Source organism: Saimiri boliviensis, chromosome 14, assembly GCF_048565385.1.
Source record: "Saimiri boliviensis isolate mSaiBol1 chromosome 14, mSaiBol1.pri, whole genome shotgun sequence".
Classification (NCBI taxonomy): Eukaryota; Metazoa; Chordata; class Mammalia; order Primates; family Cebidae; genus Saimiri; species Saimiri boliviensis.
In genome coordinates this window covers 36132427-36149744 of record NC_133462.1, presented here as the reverse complement: position 1 = coordinate 36149744, position 17318 = coordinate 36132427, and the positions used below count along the sequence as shown (strand labels likewise).

The following is a 17318-nucleotide window of genomic DNA, read 5'->3' as shown; positions in this document are numbered from 1 at the left end:
TCTTTTTTTATCATTACTGATTTTTTTTTCTATTTCTCCTATCATTGAATATAGATGTACTGATTTTTCCATTTTGATAGTTTTTGCTTTTATCATTACTGATTTTTTTTCTATTTATCCTATCATTGAATATAGATGTACTGATTTTTCCATTTTGATAGTTTTTGCTTTATGTACTTTGTATTATATTATCAGGTGTACTATAGGTTTAGGGTGTTGGATTGATACTTTTGTCATTATGAAATGTCTCGTATCTCTAGTAAAGTATCTCTAGTACTGTACTAGAGATAAAAGAAAAAGTCTTCAGGGGCTCACGCCTGTAATCCCATCACTTTGGGAGGCCAAGGTGTGTGGATCACGAGGTCAAGAGATCGAGACCATCCTGGTCAACATGGTGAAACCCCATCTCTACTAAAAATACAAAGAATTAGCTGGGCATGGTGGCGCATGCCTGTAATCCCAGCTACTCAGGAGGCTGAGGCAGGAGAATTGCCTGAACCCAGGAGGTGGAGGTTGCAGTGAGCCAAGACTGCACCATTGCACTCCAGCCTGGGTAACAAGAGCAAAACTCTGTCTCAAAAAAAAAAAAAAAAAAAAAGTCTTTTTATCTCTAGATCTATCTAGTAAAGATTTACCTCTTGCCTTCTTGCCTTAAAATCTATTTTTTTTTCTGATAGTGATTGAGCTGCAATGGCTGTGTGTGTGTGTGTGTGTGTTTTGAAGAGACAAGGTTTCTCCATGTTGGTCAGGATGGTCTCAAACTCCCGACCTCAGGTGATCTGCCTGCCTTGGCCTCCCAAAGTGCTGGGATTACAGGTGAACCATACAGCCAGCATTTTTTTTTTTTTTTTTTAGACAGAGTCTTCCTTTGTTCGCTGTTGCCGAGGCTAGAGTGCAGTTTCACCATCTCTAGTATGTTGACCAGGCTGGTCTTAAACTCCCGACCTCAGGTGATCTGTCCGCCTTGGCCTCCCAAAGTGCTGGGATTATAGGTGTGAGCCACTGTGCCCAGGCAGTTCTTTATGAAATTTTTCTTTTCTTTTAAACTATTATTTTGTACATACTAGTTTTTTTTTTTTGGTTTTTTTTTTTGAGACGGAGTCTCGCTCTTTTGCCCAGATTGGAGTGCAATGGCGCAATCTCAGCTTACTGCAACCTCTGCCTCCCCTGTTCAAGTGATTCTTCTGCCTCAGCCTCCTATATAGCTGGGACTACAGGCACCTGCTACCATGCCTGGCAAATTTTTGTATTTTTAGTAGAGTTGTGGTTTCACAATTTTGGCCAGGCTGGTCTCAAACTCCTGACCTTGTGATCCACCTGCCTCGGCCTCCCAAAGTGTTGGGATTACAGGCATAAGCCACCGCGCCCGGCCTACTGCCTTCAGTAATCTTAATGCAAGTCCAGTGGTTAGCCTCATCACCAATATGCTTCTGAACCTCCCCTTAGCTTTTTTTGGTATCTTTTTTGAACCAGGGTCTCACTCTATTGCCCAGGCTGGAGTGTAATGGCTCAATCACGCCATGGCTTACTGCAGCCTTGACCTCCCAGATGCAAGTGATCCTCCTGCCTCAGCCTCCCAAGTAGCTGGAACTACAGGAGTGCACCACCATGCCCAGCTAATTTTATTTTTTGTAGACATGGGCTCTCACTATGTTACCCAGGCTAGTCTTGAACTCCTGACCTCAGATGATCCGCCCCCTCATCGGCCTTCCAAAAGGCTGGGATTACGGGCATAAGCCACCACGCCTGGCCTTGAGTCTCTTGCTAGCAGCCTTCCGCTGCCTTATCCTCTGAGGCCCCGCCCCCCTCAAAGCGCAGGAGTTGGCCAATTTCACAGGTGCACTGAGTGTGTACCGCCCACCTCTCCCTCCTGCACATACTTCCCTTTGCTTTGACATTGCAGCCCCTTGAGTCTGAGCTGCCTTGATAACCATGAGCTCCCATTTTGCTTTCCCACCCAGGGAAGCTGCTAAAACATCGAGGTGGCCATTTTTGCCCTCCCCATGGGAAAAAGGCAGAGGCCAGAAAGGGCATTTCCTTCCTTTCCAGAAGCCTGATCCCCAAAGTCCTGGCTGCTCTGCTCTGGTTGGTCCTTGGTGCTTCCAACAACTGGTTTATTCTTTTTTTTTTTTTTTTTTTTTTGAGATGGAGTTTCGCTCTTGTTACCCACGCTGGAGTGCAATGGCGCGATCTCGGCTCACCGCAACCTCCGCCTCCTAGATTCAAGCAATTCTCCTGCCTCAGCCTCCCGAGTAGCTGGGACTACAGGCGTGCACCACCATGCCCAGCTAATTTTTGTATTTTTAGTAGAGACAGGGTTTCTCCATGTTGACCAGGATGGTATCGATCTCTTGACCTCGTGATCCACCCGTCTCGGCCTCCCAGAGTGCTGGGATTATAGGTGTGAGCCACTGCGCCTGGCCATATTCTTTTCTTTGTATTTTATTTGGTTCACATAGTTCACAGCAGGTGCATTAGTCAGATATAAACATCGCTTGGAGTGGACATCATCACCAGTGTTGTTTTTTTTTAAGAGACGGGGTCTCCCTATGTTTCCCAGGTTTGAGTCACACTCTTGGGCTTAAGCGATCATCCTGCCTCAGCCTCCTGAGTAGCTGGAGTTAGATACACACCACTACACCTGGTAGCAATTAGTTATTTAACTTGCTTTGTTAACTTGCTTAATGATTTAGCTTGGAGATCTTTCCCCACCTGTTCATAAAGAGCCTCTTCATTCTTTCTCACATCTGCATGGTCTTTGATGGGTGGGCCATCATTGGTTTAATTAGATGGTTTCCAGTGTGTCACTGCCACAGACAGTCTGTAATTACCCATGTAAGTTTGTTGATGTGTTCATGAATCTGAAAGCTAAATTCCTGTGGTGCCAAATCTTGTATGTGAATGAACACTTGTGATTTTGAGAGCTGCCACCTAATTGTCGTCGGTGGTGGTGTGCCAGTTTACCCTCCTCGCAGTGTGTCTGAGAAGGACAAGCTAGTTTTAGCTGCATAGCCTAGAGGCGGTGGCCAGACCTGGGGTAAGGGGCAGGGCTCTTCTTCCACGCTGACCCTGGTGCAAGATGGTCACACCTGTGGTCTCTTCCAGGACACTTTTGACATCCGGATCCTGATGGCCAAGTCCGTCAAGTACACAGTGAACTTCTTAGAAGCCAAAGAAGGAGATTTGCACAGGTACCGGCGCCCACACTCCATCCTCCCAGGTCTGGCTCAGGCCGAAGGTCAGCGCCACCCCTGGTTCCTGCCAGCATCCTGCCGTCCCAGGGCAGGTGGTGGGCGGGGCCCCCAGGCCTCTGCACCTGGCACCCCCTCTTCTCTCTCGGCAGCGCCTGCCTGGCTTCCCCAGCAGCCACTGCCCTTTGCCTTCCAGGATAGAAATCCCATTCAAATTCCACATGCTGCATTCAGGGCTGGTCCACGGCCTGGCTTTCTGGTTTGACGTTGCTTTCATCGGCTCCATGTGAGTGCTGCAGAGCAGAGCAGCCCGTGCTGCCCCCCGCCCCGCCCCACCCAGGGCTTCCTGCACCTATGACCTGGTGGGGGCTAGGAGGGTGAAACGTGGCTCCAGGTTCCACCATCCCTTCCAGTGGGAGTGAGAGCCTATCTCAGAGCAAGAGACTGGGTGCGGGGGGTGTGTGTGTGTGTGTGTCCCCCACGTTCCCAGTGTCTGTCCCTCATAGGCCTGTGTCCGTCTCTTGGCACATGTCATGGTAAGTAGGCATCTCGTGGCTGGGGGGTCTCTCGTATGCACATGTGTGCGTGCTCATGTATGTGTCTGGGACTGTCGGGTGGCTAGCCTGTCTCTGCTCCAGGGTCCCAGCGGTCCCTGACAGAGGGGGCAGGTGCCCAGGGAGGGCTCAAGGCATACAGGGTGGTGGCCCCAGTGGTGGTGCTGGCCCACTCAAGTCCGTGCCTGTTCCTGCTCCACAGAATGACTGTGTGGCTGTCCACAGCCCCGACAGAGCCCCTGACCCACTGGTACCAGGTGCGGTGCCTGTTCCAGTCACCACTGTTCGCCAAGGCAGGGGACACGCTCTCAGGGACATGTCTGCTTATTGCCAACAAAAGGTGCGACTGCTGCCTGGGGCCAAGGGGTAGGGGTCCATCTGCCCGCCGCTCATGCCGCTGCCCGCACCCTCTCTGCAGACAGAGCTACGACATCAGTATTGTGGCACAGGTTGACCAGACTGGCTCCAAATCCAGTAACCTCCTGGATCTGAAAAACCCTTTCTTTAGGTAAGAGGAGCCCCAGCCTGCAACGGGGGTGCCCCAGGCCTGCAGCCCCCTTGCCCCTGCCCATAGCTCAGTCTCTGCCACAGATACACGGGCACGACGCCCTCGCCCCCACCCGGCTCCCACTACACATCTCCCTCTGAAAACATGTGGAACACGGGCAGCACCTACAACCTCAGCAGCGGGATGGCCGTGGCAGGTGAGGAGGGTCCGCCCCGACGCCTAGCTAACCCGGGAGGCCGCCCACAGGCCTGGCCTCTCTGCCCCCAGCCCTGACGTCTCCCTCTCTGGGCACAGGGATGCCGACCGCCTACGACCTGAGCAGTGTTATCGCCGGCGGCTCCAGCGTGGGCCACAACAACCTGATTCCTTTAGGTGAGTGTTCCCCAGGGGCAGGGGCAGCAGGGAGTCGTGCCCAGGACTGCCAGGGGGCCGGGAGGGGCCTCTGGCGACCAGGTCGGCCTGTGCTTGGTCCTTTCGCCTTTTCCTCTTCCTGGGGGCTCTCGGCCGAGGCCCTCCATCCTCTCTGCCTCGCTCTGCAGCCCACCACTGCGCATAGGCTGGGTGGCTGGGGACGGTGACGCCGTCTCCCTTCCTTCTTTCCTCCCTCTTGCTGCGCAGCCAACACGGGGATTGTCAATCACACGCACTCCCGGATGGGCTCCATAATGAGCACAGGGATTGTCCAAGGTAATGCGGGTGGCAGGGGCAGGGCCCGTGGGGGCCGAGCTAGCGTGTGAGGCGCCATCTTCTGTCTGGCCGCCCACCTGCCCTTTCGCCTACCCTTTCTCTCTCTCTGACTCTGCCTGGGGGCTGGGCAGGCCAGGGCAGCCCCTCAGTGCCACTGCCCTCCCCACAGGGTCCTCCGGCGCCCAGGGCAGCGGTGGTAGTGGCTCGAGTGCCCACTATGCAGTCAACAGCCAGTTCACCATGGGCGGCCCTGCCATCTCCATGGCGTCGCCCATGTCCATCCCGACCAACACCATGCACTACGGGAGCTAGGGGCCTGCCCCGAGGACTGACAGCACCAGGAAACCAAATGATGTTCCCACCCGCCCCCCGCCGGGCGGCTTTCCCCCTTGTACTGGAGAAGCCCGAACACCCAGTCACAGCCCTCTTTGCTATGGGAACTGGGACACTTTTTTACACGACGTTGCCGCCATCCCCACCCTTACCCCGACCTCCACCTCCCAGCCCTGAGCGCGTGTCGCTGCCATATTTTACACAAGATCATGTTGTGGGAGCCCTCGTCCCCCTTCCTGCCCGCTCCACCCCGACCTGGGCTTGTCATCTGCTGGAACTGGCTGCGGGGAGCGAGCAGCTGCCACCCAGCCCAGGCTGCCCCACCTTGCCTGCCAGGTCCCTCGGCATCTGTACCCTTGTCTGACTCCAGTGGGAAGGTGGCCTGGCCAACCAGGGCCTCCCTTCGACGACCAGGCCTCGGTCACAACGGACGTGACATGCTGCTTTTTTTAATTTTATTTTTTTATGAAAAGAACCAGTGTCAATCCACAGACCCTCTGAGAAGCCAGGCCGGCCGGGCCGAGCCAGCAGCCCCTCTCCCCAGACTCAGAGGCATCGCGGGGAGGGGTGGCCCCGCTGAGGCTTCAGGGGCCCCATCCCCACCAAAGGGTTCACCTCACACTTGAATGTACAACCCACCCCGCTGTTGGGAAGGCCTCCGTCCTCGGCCCCTGCCTCTTGCTGCTGTCCTGTCCCTGAGCCCCTGCAAGTCTCCCCCACGCCCCCCACCCAGAGTTAGAGCAGGTGGCTGCAGGCCCTGGGCCTGGAGGGAAAGCCACCGCCAGCCACTTGGGGCAGACATAGACACCTCAAGGATGTGTCATGGAAGGTGTCCTCTTTCCTTGTAGCTACCATTAGGCCTGAGTATCTCCCCTCCGTCTTAGTAGACGCTCCAGTCCCTACTACTGCATTTCCGTCCCTCCCCTGCCTGGGAAGGGGCCTTGCAGGGACCTCTCCCTCCAAAAAAGAAAAAATAAACGAGGAAATGTGTTGCAGCACAGGCAGTTTCTTCTTCTGCTCCCCTGTTTCTCACAGCCCCAAGTTCAGATGCTGGAGCTCAGGCCCGCCGTGTGTGCGCCCAGGCAGAGTGGGCACTGTCCAGGCTAGGGTGCCCCCTTGGCTCTCCCTCCTGTGCCAGGAGAGCCATAGGGGGGAAAGCAGGCAGCCCCAGGGGATATTGGGGCCCCGGCCCTGTCCCAAAGCTCCCTGATCGGCTGCCCTTCGCCCGCCTTTATATAAATTCTCTGAATCACCTTTGCATAGAAAATAAAAGTGTTTGCTTTGTAAGAAAAGTCTGGAAAGTAGCAGAGTCATCTCAAGGTGTCAGGGGAGCGTTCAGTCACTGTCTGGGGGCAGGACAGGCAGAGGGGTTGGTCCACTTAGGTACTGCCTAAAAGAGAGAACTGCCTGAGAATGGCCCCGGGACCCCTCGCCTTCACGGGGGGTGGAAGGGCAACCCCCACAGCCCAGCTGGGAACAGTCCCTTACCTGTGGGACCCGGGCCTTCCTAGGAGGGAGCCATGGACCGAGGCAGGGTAGGGGACAGTGGGATGTTTGTGGGCAGAGATGCGGCTTGATGTGGAGGAGCCACATGCTCCGGAGGCAGCGACTGGAAGAAGTACAACTGCACGAGATCCCTGGGGTTAGAGGCAGGGCCAGCCGACCCGCCCCAGCCCCTCAGCCTACCCGTGACACCCCAGCCCCGTACCTTACAGCCCATGGCCAAGAGGGCATGGAGCAGCACAACTGTAGACAGCAGCGCTGCAGCCACCAGCCTGGTGTCCTCACGGACCACGGGCCACAGGGTGAATACCAGCCCCGCAGCCGACAGGCCCAGAGCCAGTGCCCCAAAGAGCCACTGCAGCCAAGGCACAGGGATGAGCCACAGGACCTGGGAGTAACACAAGCGGCAGGTGACCATGCCAGGGGGGCCCACACAGCCACCACCCACTGCACACTGGGCCACACTCACCACCATGGGGATGAAGACAAAGAGGGAGTAGCCGTAGACGCACACAGTCTCCAGGAAGGTGTAGGGCCCCACGCGCTCCCGGACACCCTTGCGCCACCGCAGGAAGCCCCACAGGGCCAGCGGCACCAGCCACGCATAGCAGTAGATGCTGATACCTGCCACGGTCACTGGGGGCAAGGCAAGCAGTCACCCCCTGTCTCCTGGGGCCCTGCCAGGCATTGGGCCTGCCCGCCTGCTTACCCTTGTGGAATTGGGGGCTGTAATGGATGGAGGGGTCCCTCCTCTGGGCCAGCACCAGTGTCAGGTTGCCGGTGACGGCTAGGACGAAGGCCAGCGTGGCGCAGATCCAGAAGGGCCCTGGGGGCACGGGGCACAGTCAGGGTTCCGGATCATGTGCTCCCAGGACAACCAGACAGATGTATCCTGACTCAAGTATGCCGAGACCCCAGCTTCTTCCTAAGCACCCTGTCTGACTCAGCAGGTCACCGGGGGCCTCCCAGTAGCTAAGCCCTGTGCCAGCTCTCAGCCTGTCCCCTCCCGGAAACACTCAGGACTGCACACCGTTGGCCTGTGTCTCACCTCATTGGTGTCAGTTCCTCAATCCCTGTCACCTCCTCTTTGACTCTCTGACCCCGTCAGCCATGGGAAGCAGCTGGGCCCAGTCCTCGACCCCTTCCATGTCTTTGTTCACTCCTGGTGTGACCTCCTCCAAGCCCAGGACCTTGTGCCTCCTCTAGAGCAGGCGTCCCCAAACTACGGCCCGTGGGCCGCATGCAGCCCCCTGAGGCCATTTATCCGGCCCGCTGCCACACTTCAGGAAGGGGCACCTCTTTCATTGGTGGTCAGTGAGAGGAGCACAGTATGTGGCAGCCCTCCAGCGGTCTGAGGGACAGTGAACTGGCCCCCTGTGTAAAAAGTTTGGGGACGCCTGCTCTAGAGCCTGAGGCTCTGCCCTGAGAACTGCAGTCTCCAGTTCAAGCTCCCAGGTGGGCATCTCCAGCTTCACCCACCGCCCTTGCCCTCTGCCCTCACTGCCCAGCTGGTCCCTGGATAAGTGGCAACTCCATCCATCCTGTAGTCCAGGCAGACATCCCTGAAGCCTGCCTCGGCTCCTACCCTCCCACTCCCCCCACCCCCACCTGTCTAGCGGCAAAGCCAGTTGCTTCTACTTCCACAGCATGTTCCAGAATCCAGCACCACTCTCTACATCCACAGTCCCCACCATGTAGCCGCCTGCACCCCAATCTCCTGGCTTCTGCCCTCACTCCCCATGATGGTGAGAGGGACCCGAGAACATGTAACTAAGATTCCTTCTCAGCCAGGTGCAGTGGCTCACGCCTGTAATCCCAGCACTTAGGGAAGCCAAGGCGGGCGGATCACCTGAGGTCAGGAGTTTGAGACCAGCCTGGCCAACATGGTGAAACTCTGGTGCGTGCCTGTAATCCCAGCTACTCAGGAGGCTGAGGCAGGAGAACGGCTTGAACCCGGGAGGTGAAGATTGCAGTGAGCCGAGATCACATCACTGCGCTCCAGCCTGGGTGACAGAACAAGATCCCTTCTCGCCACAGCATGGGAGGCCTGTGTGATCCATCCCTTTCCTGCAGCTCACTCGCTCCAGTGGCAATGCCGCCCTGCAGTTCATGCAAGTTCCTGCCATGGAGCTCATGCCCTTTCTGGAACCATCTTTTCCTAGGTCTCCCCCATCCCTCCCATTGCCAGCAAGGCTCATTTCCTCACCTTCCTCAGGGAGACCTGCCCTGCCACACCCTGCAAAACAGCAAGGCCGTTCCTCCTCTCCACTCTGCTGCTCTCTACCCACTACCCTCTGCAGTCCATGTCCCCGTCTCCCTGAACAGAAGGTAAGTCACACTCTCTGAGTGACTCATTTGTCCTCAGCTGCACACTGGGGTCTGCAACTCAGGCCATACTTGTGGAGTGATCGATGAAAGGAACCAAATGCATGACCTCACTCACCATACAGATCCGGCTGATTCCGCAGATAGTGCCGCACAAAGTTGTGGCCGGGCCGGGGCAGCAGTGAACCTTTGATCCGGTCTAGGACCTGGGGGCAAGGCTGAGGTCAAGGATGAAGGCCTGCCAGGAGATTCTCATCCTGAGAGGCTCCTTCCCTGCTGACCTCCACCCTCCTCTCTCCATGCCCCACCTGAAAGAGCTTAGCCCTTCCCTCTTTTACTTTTTGAGATGGAATCTCACACTCTTCCAGGCTGGAGCGCAGTGGCACAATCTTGGCTCACTACAACCTCTGCCTCCTGGGTTGAAGCAATTCTCATGCCTCAGCCTCCCAAGTAGCTGGGACTACAGGCGTGTACCACCATGCCTGGCTAATTTTTGTATTTTTACCATGGGGTTTACCATGTTGACCATGCTGGTCACAAGCTCCTGACCTCAAGTGATCCGCCCACCTCAGCATCCCAAAGTGTTAGGATTACAGGCACCTGTTACTGCATCTGGCTAATTTTTGTCTTTTTAGTAGAGATGGGGTTTCACCATGTAGGCCAGGCCTGTCTTAAACTCCTGAGCTCAGGTGTTCCACCCATGTCAGCCTCCCAAAGTGCTAGTGGGATTACAGGCGTGAGTCACTCACCTGGCCCACCTTTGGTCTTCTGCATATGCTGTTCCCTGTGCCTGAAACATACTTCTCTCCCCTCCACTCTGCCTGCCTTCTCCTTTAGGTCTCAGCCAATTCCTCACCTTCTCCAGGAGGCCTTCCTCTAACCCACCAGATTGTGTTCCCACAGTCCTGATCCATAACCAGTGCCACCGTAACCCTTCCAGGGCACCCTGGTTCCTTCACCAGCACCCTGAGCCCCATCCCACCTGCCTCCCCGGGGCCCGACCTGTGAGGTATCCACGTCAAAGAAGCTCTGATAGTAGCTGAAGGTCCAGAATCCGGGCTGCTGCTGCTGCTGCTGCTTCTCCTGCAGGAGCTACACACAGCACGGACACTCAGCGCCTGCCCCAACAGCCTGGGTCAGCAGCAGGCTGCACGGAGGCAGGAGGCAGGACAGGGACTCACCGAAGCCTTGTCACTCTCTTCCTCCACCTCATCCTCGGCTCCATAGCTGTCACCTGAGCCCATAGCCACAGCCACATGCCCCTGTGAGGTTGGCTGATTGCTTCTGCTGGTGGTGGCTGCATCAGGAGTCTCAGCCAGAAGATTAGTGGCCTCCTCGAATTCTGTGGAGGGGGGATATGGGACACACGCACTTTGGGGGGGTGGAAAGAATTCGACTGGGCCCAAGCCAAGCCGATGCTCCTCTGTGGGCGAAGGCTCTGCTGGGCCACTCATCACCCCCAAGGCGGGGGCCCAACTTCCTCAGCTTGGAGGCATCCGGAGGACACCTGTTCCCTTCCTCCTAACGTGGAACTGCAAGTTAGGATTGGCCCTGGGATGAGGTCAGGGTCTGGGGACTAGAGGCTCGGGTTTGAGGTCTGAGTTCACGGCGGGAGCGGGGTTCGAGTCAGGGATGGGTCTCACTCCTGAGTCAGAGTTCACAGCCGCCTGGGATTCGGGTTAGAGAAGCTGGAAGCCGCATGGGTGGGGAGGTACTGGCGAGGGGCGCGGGAGTAGGACATCCCGCTATGTCGGGGCCGCACTCACCGTGAAAGGTCAGCTCGTCGGCCGCTGCCATGGTCGTTCAGGGGCGTCTCCGCATCCCTCGCTAAGGGCACAGGCCGATCAGGTCCGCTTCCCCCGTGCCCCCGAGCCGGTCCCTCGGCCCCCAGCCCTACCTGGCGGCCAACGGCACCCACGGAGGCTTGAACTCGTAGCCCAGTCTCCAAAGGTGCGCCCCGCCCCCCTCACCTGAAGCCACCTGGGTCGGCGTGGCTGGGACTCTCTGCGCCTGCGCGGCCTGCCTGCCAGTCAGAGAGACCCAACTCCGACACGACAGCAACATCCGGCGCCGGTCCTCTTCCTATACTCTCCCGTTGGGAAGCCACTTCCGGTAAAGTTGGCGCTTGCGCAGGAGAGACTGCTGGGTTCTTCGGGTATCGGGAGCTTCTTCCCGGAGCGCGGACCCCCAAGCCAGAAGGGGATGGCCGCGGCAGCTCTGAGGCGACTTTGGTCCCGGCGCCGCGCAGAGGTGGGCGTCGCTGTAGCTGCGAAGCCCGGAGTGTGGGCGCGGCTGGGTGAGTAGCGGCGGAAGGCCGTAGGGTGGGAGTCCGCCGCCGCCGGATCACTCTGATCGCGCTCCTCTTCCCTCAGGCTCCTGGGCTCGCGCGCTGCTCCGAGACTACGCCGAGGCCTGCAGGGACGCGGCGGCGGAGGCTCGTGCCCGGCCGGGGCGCGCGGCCGTGTATGTGGGGCTGCTGGGCGGCGCGGCGGCCTGCTGCACGTTGGCGCCGGGCGAGGGTGCCTTCGAGGAGGCGTTGCTGGAGGCGTCGGGGACCCTCCTGCTGCTGGCGCCCGCCACGCGCAACCGCGAGTCCGAAGCCTTCGTGCAGCGGCTGCTCTGGCTTCGGGGCCGTGGCCGGCTGCGCCACGTGAACCTGGGGCTCTGTTCGCTGGTGTACGAGGCGCCCTTCGACGCCCAGGCCAGCCTCTACCAGGCGCGCTGTCGCTATCTGCAGCCCCGCTGGACCGACTTCCCCGGCCGGATCCTGGACGTGGGCTTCGTGGGCCGCTGGTGGGTGCTGGGGGCCCGGATGCGCGACTGCGACATCAACGACGACGAATTTCTGCACCTGCCGGCGCATTTGCGGGTGGTCGGGACCCACCAGCTGCATTCCGAGACCAACGAGCGGCTTTTCCATGAGAAGTACCAGCCTGTCGTGCTCACCGACGATCAGGTGGACCAGGCGCTGTGGGAGGAGCAGGTCTTGCAGAAGGAGAAGAAGGATAGGCTCGCCCTGAGCCAGGCGCGCTCGCTGATAGAGTCGGAGGCCCCGAGATGAAATCCTGAGGCCCCCGAGTCTTGGCAAACTGCTTGCCTGGGTGGTGCAGTTGTGGTGAGCCTCAACTCCGTAACGACCGAGACAGATGATGTGGAAAGTGTTTTCTCACTGGGTTTGCTCAGGTTCGGGGAGCCTTTCTGCCCCTCCATCGTCGTTCTTTATCAGCTGAAGCTAATTGAAAGCCACCTTGGTCCAGGAGTTGGGACAGCAGAATGATTTGACCCATGTTCATCACTGCCAGAGCTGGTCCTGAGCCTTTTATAAGTCTTTTTCATTGGGCCTCAGAGTCCCTCCTCAGGGAGGTACCGTACTGGTCAGGTGACTTGCAAACTCTCCTAAAACCATTTAGATTTTTGAGTTGTGGCCTGGTTTGGTGGTGCACGTCTGTAATCCCAGCAGTTTGCAAACTGATGCAAGAGGATCGCTTGAGGCCGGGAGTTTGAGAGCAGTCCGAGTAACGTAACAAGACTCCGACGCTACAAAAAAAAAAGAAAATTAACCTAATAAAATTTGAGTTGAAATGTTTTTATTATATTACTTACTGCCTCTTGTATTTGTTTATTTATACAGACAGGGTCTCTCTCCGTCTCCCAGGCTGGAGCACAGTGGCACAGTCTTGGCTCACTGCAACCTCCGTCTCCCCGGTTCAAGCGATTCTTCTGCCTCAGCCCCCTGAGTAGCTAGAATTTCAGATGTGTGCCAACATACCCAGCTAACTATTGTATTTTTAATAGACACAGGGTTTTACCATGTTGGCCAGGCTGGTCTTGAACTCCTGACCTGTGGTGAGGCAGGTGAATGCCTGCCTCGCCCTCCCAAAGTTCTGGGATTACAGGTGTGATCCATCACACCTGGCCTTTCATTTTGATAAGTAATATTATCAAAATGTTAGCTCTTTGGGAGGCTGAGGTAGGAGGATTGCTTGAGATCAGGAGTTCAGAACCAGTTTAGGTAATACAGTGAGACCTTTCTCAAAAACTAAAATACTTGGAAGGGTGAAGCAGCCGGATAAATTGAGCCTAGGAGTTCAACGGCAGGCTGGGCAACATGGTGAAACCCCGTCTCTACAAAAATACGTACATATACCAAAGGCATTAAAATGCCTCAGTCTCAGGCCGGGCTCGGTGGCTCAAGGCTGTAATCCCAGCACTTTGGGAGGCCGAGGTGGGTGGATCACGAGGTCAAGAGATCGAGACCATCCCGGTCAACATGGTGAAACCCCGCCTCTACTAAAAATACAAAAAATATAGCTGGGCATGGTGGCACGTGCCTGTAATCCCAGCTACTCAGGAGGCTGAGGCAGGAGAATTGCCTGAACCCAGGAGACGGAGGTTGCGGTGAGCCGAGATCGTGCCATTACACTCCAGCCCGGGTAACAAGAGCGAAACTCCGTCTCAAAAAAAAAAAAAAAAAAAAAAGCCTCAGTCTCTCAAAGTGCTGGAATTACAGGTATGAGCCATCGTGCCTAGTCTATTCTTATTTTGAGTAGAGATGAGGTATTGCTATGTTATCCAGGCCATGTCTTTTGCTTTCATTGCATTTCTTTTTTATATATGTGTTTCTATATCCAATTTTTATTTATGGCAAGTGATAGCAGTATTTGACAATTTCTGGCAAGAATTACTAGGATCAAAGGTAGTCCGCAAGTTTTAGGGTTAAGTCTCAGAGTTGAGAGTTACAGAATTTGAATCTTGATTCTGCCGGTCTTGAACTCCTGACTTTAGGTGATCTACCTACCTCCCACCTATTCGGAAGGCTGAGGTGGGAGGATCACCTAAGCCTGGGAGGTCAGCGCTGCAGTGAGCCATGATTATGCCACTGCACTCCAGCCTGGGCAACAGAGTGAGACCCTGCCTCAAAAAGTAAAGTAACTTTTTTGTTTGAAATTTTTAATTTTTAAGTATAGTCTCAAAATTGGAAAAATAATAGAGGCATATCGTATATCCTTTGCCCAACTTGCCCCCAGTGGTAACATCTGACATAACTAATATAAACCAGAAAATTGACAGTGTCGTGACTGTTGGGATGTTACAGGGAAATTTTCTGCAAAAACAACCTGGTTTTACCAGATGAGTATTGTAAGTTACTGAAGGTGGCTTGGAAGGATAAAGCATTTTCTGGTCTGGAAACCTATACGGAATCATAGATTCTAGTTATGTTGTACTTCAGTAACCTTGAAACACAATTCTATGAAAAGAAATGTTAGTATACACAGCTGGTGCTTAGCTAGGTTATGGTAAATTGCATTTTTGTTGTTATTGTTGAGACAGAGTCTTACTCTGACACCCAGGGTGGAGTGCAGTGGCACTATCTCAACTCACTGCAATCTCTGCCTCCTAGGTTCAAACGATTCTTCTTCCTCAGTCTCCTGGGTAGCTGGGATTACAGGCATGTGCAGTGATCCCCGGCTAATTTTGTATTTTCAGTGGATACGGGGTTTCTCTATGTTGGCCAGGCTGGTCTCAAACTCCTGACCTCAAGAGATCCTTTCACCTCGGCCTCCCGATATGCTGGGATTATAGGCATGAACCACTGCGCCTAGCCAATACTTTTTTTTTTTTAAGTATGATTTACAGCTGGGTGCAGTGGTGTACACCTGTAACCCTAGCACTTTGGGAGGCTGAGGTGGGAGGATCACTTGAGTCCAGGAGTTCAAGACCAGCCTAGGCGACATGATGAAACCCTGTCTCTACAAAATATACAAAAACTAACCAGGTATGGTGGTGTACACCTGTATTACCAACTACGCAGGAGGCTGAGGTGGGAGAATGGCTTGAGGCTGTGAGACAAGCTGCAGTGAGCCGAGATTGCACCATTGCACTCTAGCCTGGGTGACAGAGAAAGCCAGCCCCTGTCTCAAAGTTAATGAAAAAATAAAACTAAAGTATTAAGGGAGTGAGGCTACCTCAGTGACTTGTGACAGGTTAATAAAAAAATCAGGTGATAAAACAACTATATTGTGATGTTTGTGTGGTCGCTACTTTCAAGTTTTGGCATTAGACCCTTGCATTCATATTGAGGGGGTTGAACACAGTTTAAGTCAGCATCTCAATTTTACAGAGGAAAAGTTGAGGTTCAGAAAATTTATTTTTCCAAGGCTGGGGCAGAACCAAGATTCAAATTCTGTAACTCCCAACTCTGTGACTTAATACTAAAACTTGTGGACTACCTTTGATCCTAATAATTCTTGCCAGAAATTGTCAAATACTGCTATCACTTGCCATAAATAAAAATTGGATATAGAAACACATATGGGCCGGGCGCAGTGGCTCAAGCCTGTAATCCCAGCACTTTGGGAGGCTGAGGTGGGTGGATCACGAGGTCAAGAGATCGAGACCATCCTGGTCAACATGGTGAAACCCCGTCTCTACTAAAAATACAAAACATTAGCTGGGCATGGTGGCGCGTGCCTGTAATCCCAGCCACTCAGGAGGCTGAGGCAGGAGAATTGCCTGAACCCAGGAGGTGGATGTTGTAATGAGCCGAGATTGCGCCATTGCACTCCAGCCTGGGTAACAAGAGCGAAACTCCGTCTCAAAAAAAAAAAGAAACGCATATATAAAAAAGAAATGCAATGAAAGCAAAAGACATGGCCTGGATAACATAGCAATACCTCAACTCTACTCAAAATAAGAATAGACTAGGCAAAATGGCTCATACCTGTAATTCCAGCACTTTGAGAGACTGAGGCAGGTAGATCACCTAAAGTCAGGAGTTCAAGACCAGCCTGGCCAATGTGAGATTGTCTCTTAAAAATATAAAAATTTAGCTGAGCGTGGTGGGGGGTACCTGTAATCCCAGATACTCAGGAGCCTGAGGCAGGAAAATCACTTGAACCTGGGAGATGGAGGTTGCAGTGAGCCAAGATCGTGCCATTGCACACCAGCCTGGACAACAAAAGCAAAACTCCGTCTCAAATAACAATAATAAAATAAAGACTGGGTGCAGTGGCTCACGTCTGTAATCCCAACACTTTGGGAGGCCAGGGTGGGTGGATCACCTGAGCTCGGGAGTTCAAGACCAGCCTGACCAACATGGAGAAACCCCATCTCTACTAAAAATACAAAATTAGCCAGGCGTGGTGGCACATGCCTGTAATCTCAGCTGAGGAGGAGGCTGCCTCAGCTTGGGAGGCTGAGGCAGGAGAATCGCTTGAATCCAGGAGGCAGAGGTGGTTGTGAACAAGATTGTGCCATTGGACTCCGGCCTGGGTGACAAGAGCAAGACTCCGGCTCAAAAATAAATAAATAAATAGGCCGGGCGCGGTGGCTCAAGCCTGTAATCCCAGCACTTAGGGAGGCCGAGGTGGGTGGATCACGAGGTCAAGAGATCGAGACCATCCTGGTCAACACGGTGAAACCCCGTCTCTACTAAAAATACAAAAAATTAACTGGGCATGGTGGTGCATGCCTGTAATTCCAGCTACTCAGGAGGCTGAGGCAGGAGAATTGCCTGAACCCAGGAGGCGGAGGTTGTGGTGAGCCGAGATCACGCCATTGCACTCCAGCCTGGGTAAGGAGAGCAAAAAAACTCCGTCTCAAAAAAAATAAATAAATAAAACAAAAATAAATAAATAAATAAAGGTATTTTTCCCACTGTTGTGATTAGAAAGACCAGCAGAGGGCACTAGAGACTCAGTTCAGAGACAGAACATGGCTGGCTCCGCCTTGCCTTAGCCGGCTGGGAATGACTAACACAGCTTCCTTTCATCAGCATGCTGCAGCAAGCGGAGATCGTGCAGCTGCCACTAGCACTGGTTTGCTGCTCTTTGGAACTGGGTAGATGATGGCAGAAGTCGGGGATCCAGGAAGGGGCCAACTTCATCCCTGGAACCTGCACCTTTATCTAGTTATGTCCATGAGAAGAGTTAAACTCTGAAAATATTTGAATAGATTTATTCTCAGCCAAATACGAGTAAACAACAAACGGCCTGTGATGCAGCCCTAAGGAGATCCTGAGAACATATGCCCAAGGTAGTTGGGGCACAGTTCATGTTTATGCATTTTAGGGAGACATGAGACATCAGTCAGTATGTGTAAGATGGGCTGGGCGTGGCCGGGCGCGGTGTTTCAAGTCTGTAATCCCAGTACTTTGGGAGGCCGAGGCGGGTGGATCACGAGGTCAAGAAATCGAGACCATCCCGGTCAACATAGTGA

The 17318-nt window shown here is 54.3% G+C and overlaps 3 protein-coding genes across 5 annotated transcripts in view; 2 read left to right on the top strand and 1 right to left on the bottom strand.

Annotated features, from left to right (window-relative positions):
• The window catches only part of CARM1 (coactivator associated arginine methyltransferase 1), a 57965-nt gene extending 51400 nt beyond the window's left edge, over positions 1 to 6565 (top strand). For 2 of the 3 annotated variants that reach the window (XM_039466204.2, XM_074384621.1), the window contains exons 9-16: positions 3106 to 3191; positions 3388 to 3477; positions 3948 to 4085; positions 4164 to 4253; positions 4337 to 4449; positions 4548 to 4625; positions 4872 to 4940; positions 5110 to 6565. In XM_039466204.2, coding sequence (XP_039322138.1) covers positions 3106 to 3191; positions 3388 to 3477; positions 3948 to 4085; positions 4164 to 4253; positions 4337 to 4449; positions 4548 to 4625; positions 4872 to 4940; positions 5110 to 5252 — 807 coding nt within the window. In that variant the 3' untranslated portion in view covers positions 5253 to 6565. The remainder of the gene's footprint in view (positions 1 to 3105; positions 3192 to 3387; positions 3478 to 3947; positions 4086 to 4163; positions 4254 to 4336; positions 4450 to 4547; positions 4626 to 4871; positions 4941 to 5109) is intronic. The other variant, XM_039466205.2, reaches the window with a different exon arrangement.
• On the bottom strand, positions 4335 to 11149 carry YIPF2 (Yip1 domain family member 2). The gene is made up of 10 exons (XM_074384622.1): positions 11072 to 11149; positions 10868 to 10928; positions 10283 to 10443; positions 10104 to 10193; positions 9220 to 9307; positions 7486 to 7602; positions 7246 to 7412; positions 6982 to 7164; positions 6762 to 6897; positions 4335 to 6663 (listed from the first exon to the last, which is right to left on the bottom strand). Exons 2-9 carry the CDS (start codon positions 10896 to 10898, stop codon positions 6781 to 6783), a joined length of 954 nt encoding a protein of 317 aa, XP_074240723.1. The 5' UTR covers positions 10899 to 10928; positions 11072 to 11149; the 3' UTR covers positions 4335 to 6663; positions 6762 to 6780.
• Positions 11150 to 11215: 66 nt separating this feature from the next.
• Positions 11216 to 12699, top strand: TIMM29 (translocase of inner mitochondrial membrane 29). Its single transcript, XM_003941791.3, has 2 exons — positions 11216 to 11397; positions 11474 to 12699. Exons 1-2 carry the CDS (start codon positions 11304 to 11306, stop codon positions 12160 to 12162), a joined length of 783 nt encoding a protein of 260 aa, XP_003941840.1. The 5' UTR covers positions 11216 to 11303; the 3' UTR covers positions 12163 to 12699.
• Positions 12700 to 17318: the final 4619 nt, after the last annotated feature.

Bases quoted from the DNA above. Each gene is read 5' to 3' on its own strand.
- YIPF2 (XM_074384622.1), bottom strand. From the start codon at position 10,898: ATGGCAGCGGCCGACGAGCTGACCTTTCACG. The intron at 10,444-10,867 runs GTGAGTGCGGCC...CCCCCTCCACAG, and splicing joins CGACGAGCTGACCTTTCACG to AATTCGAGGAGGCCACTAAT. The intron at 7,413-7,485 runs GTAAGCAGGCGG...CCTTGCCCCCAG, and splicing joins CAGCCCCCAATTCCACAAGG to TGACCGTGGCAGGTATCAGC.
- TIMM29 (XM_003941791.3), top strand. From the start codon at position 11,304: ATGGCCGCGGCAGCTCTGAGGCGACTTTGGTCCCGGCGCCGCGCAGAG. The intron at 11,398-11,473 runs GTGAGTAGCGGC...CTCTTCCCTCAG, and splicing joins CGGAGTGTGGGCGCGGCTGG to GCTCCTGGGCTCGCGCGCTG.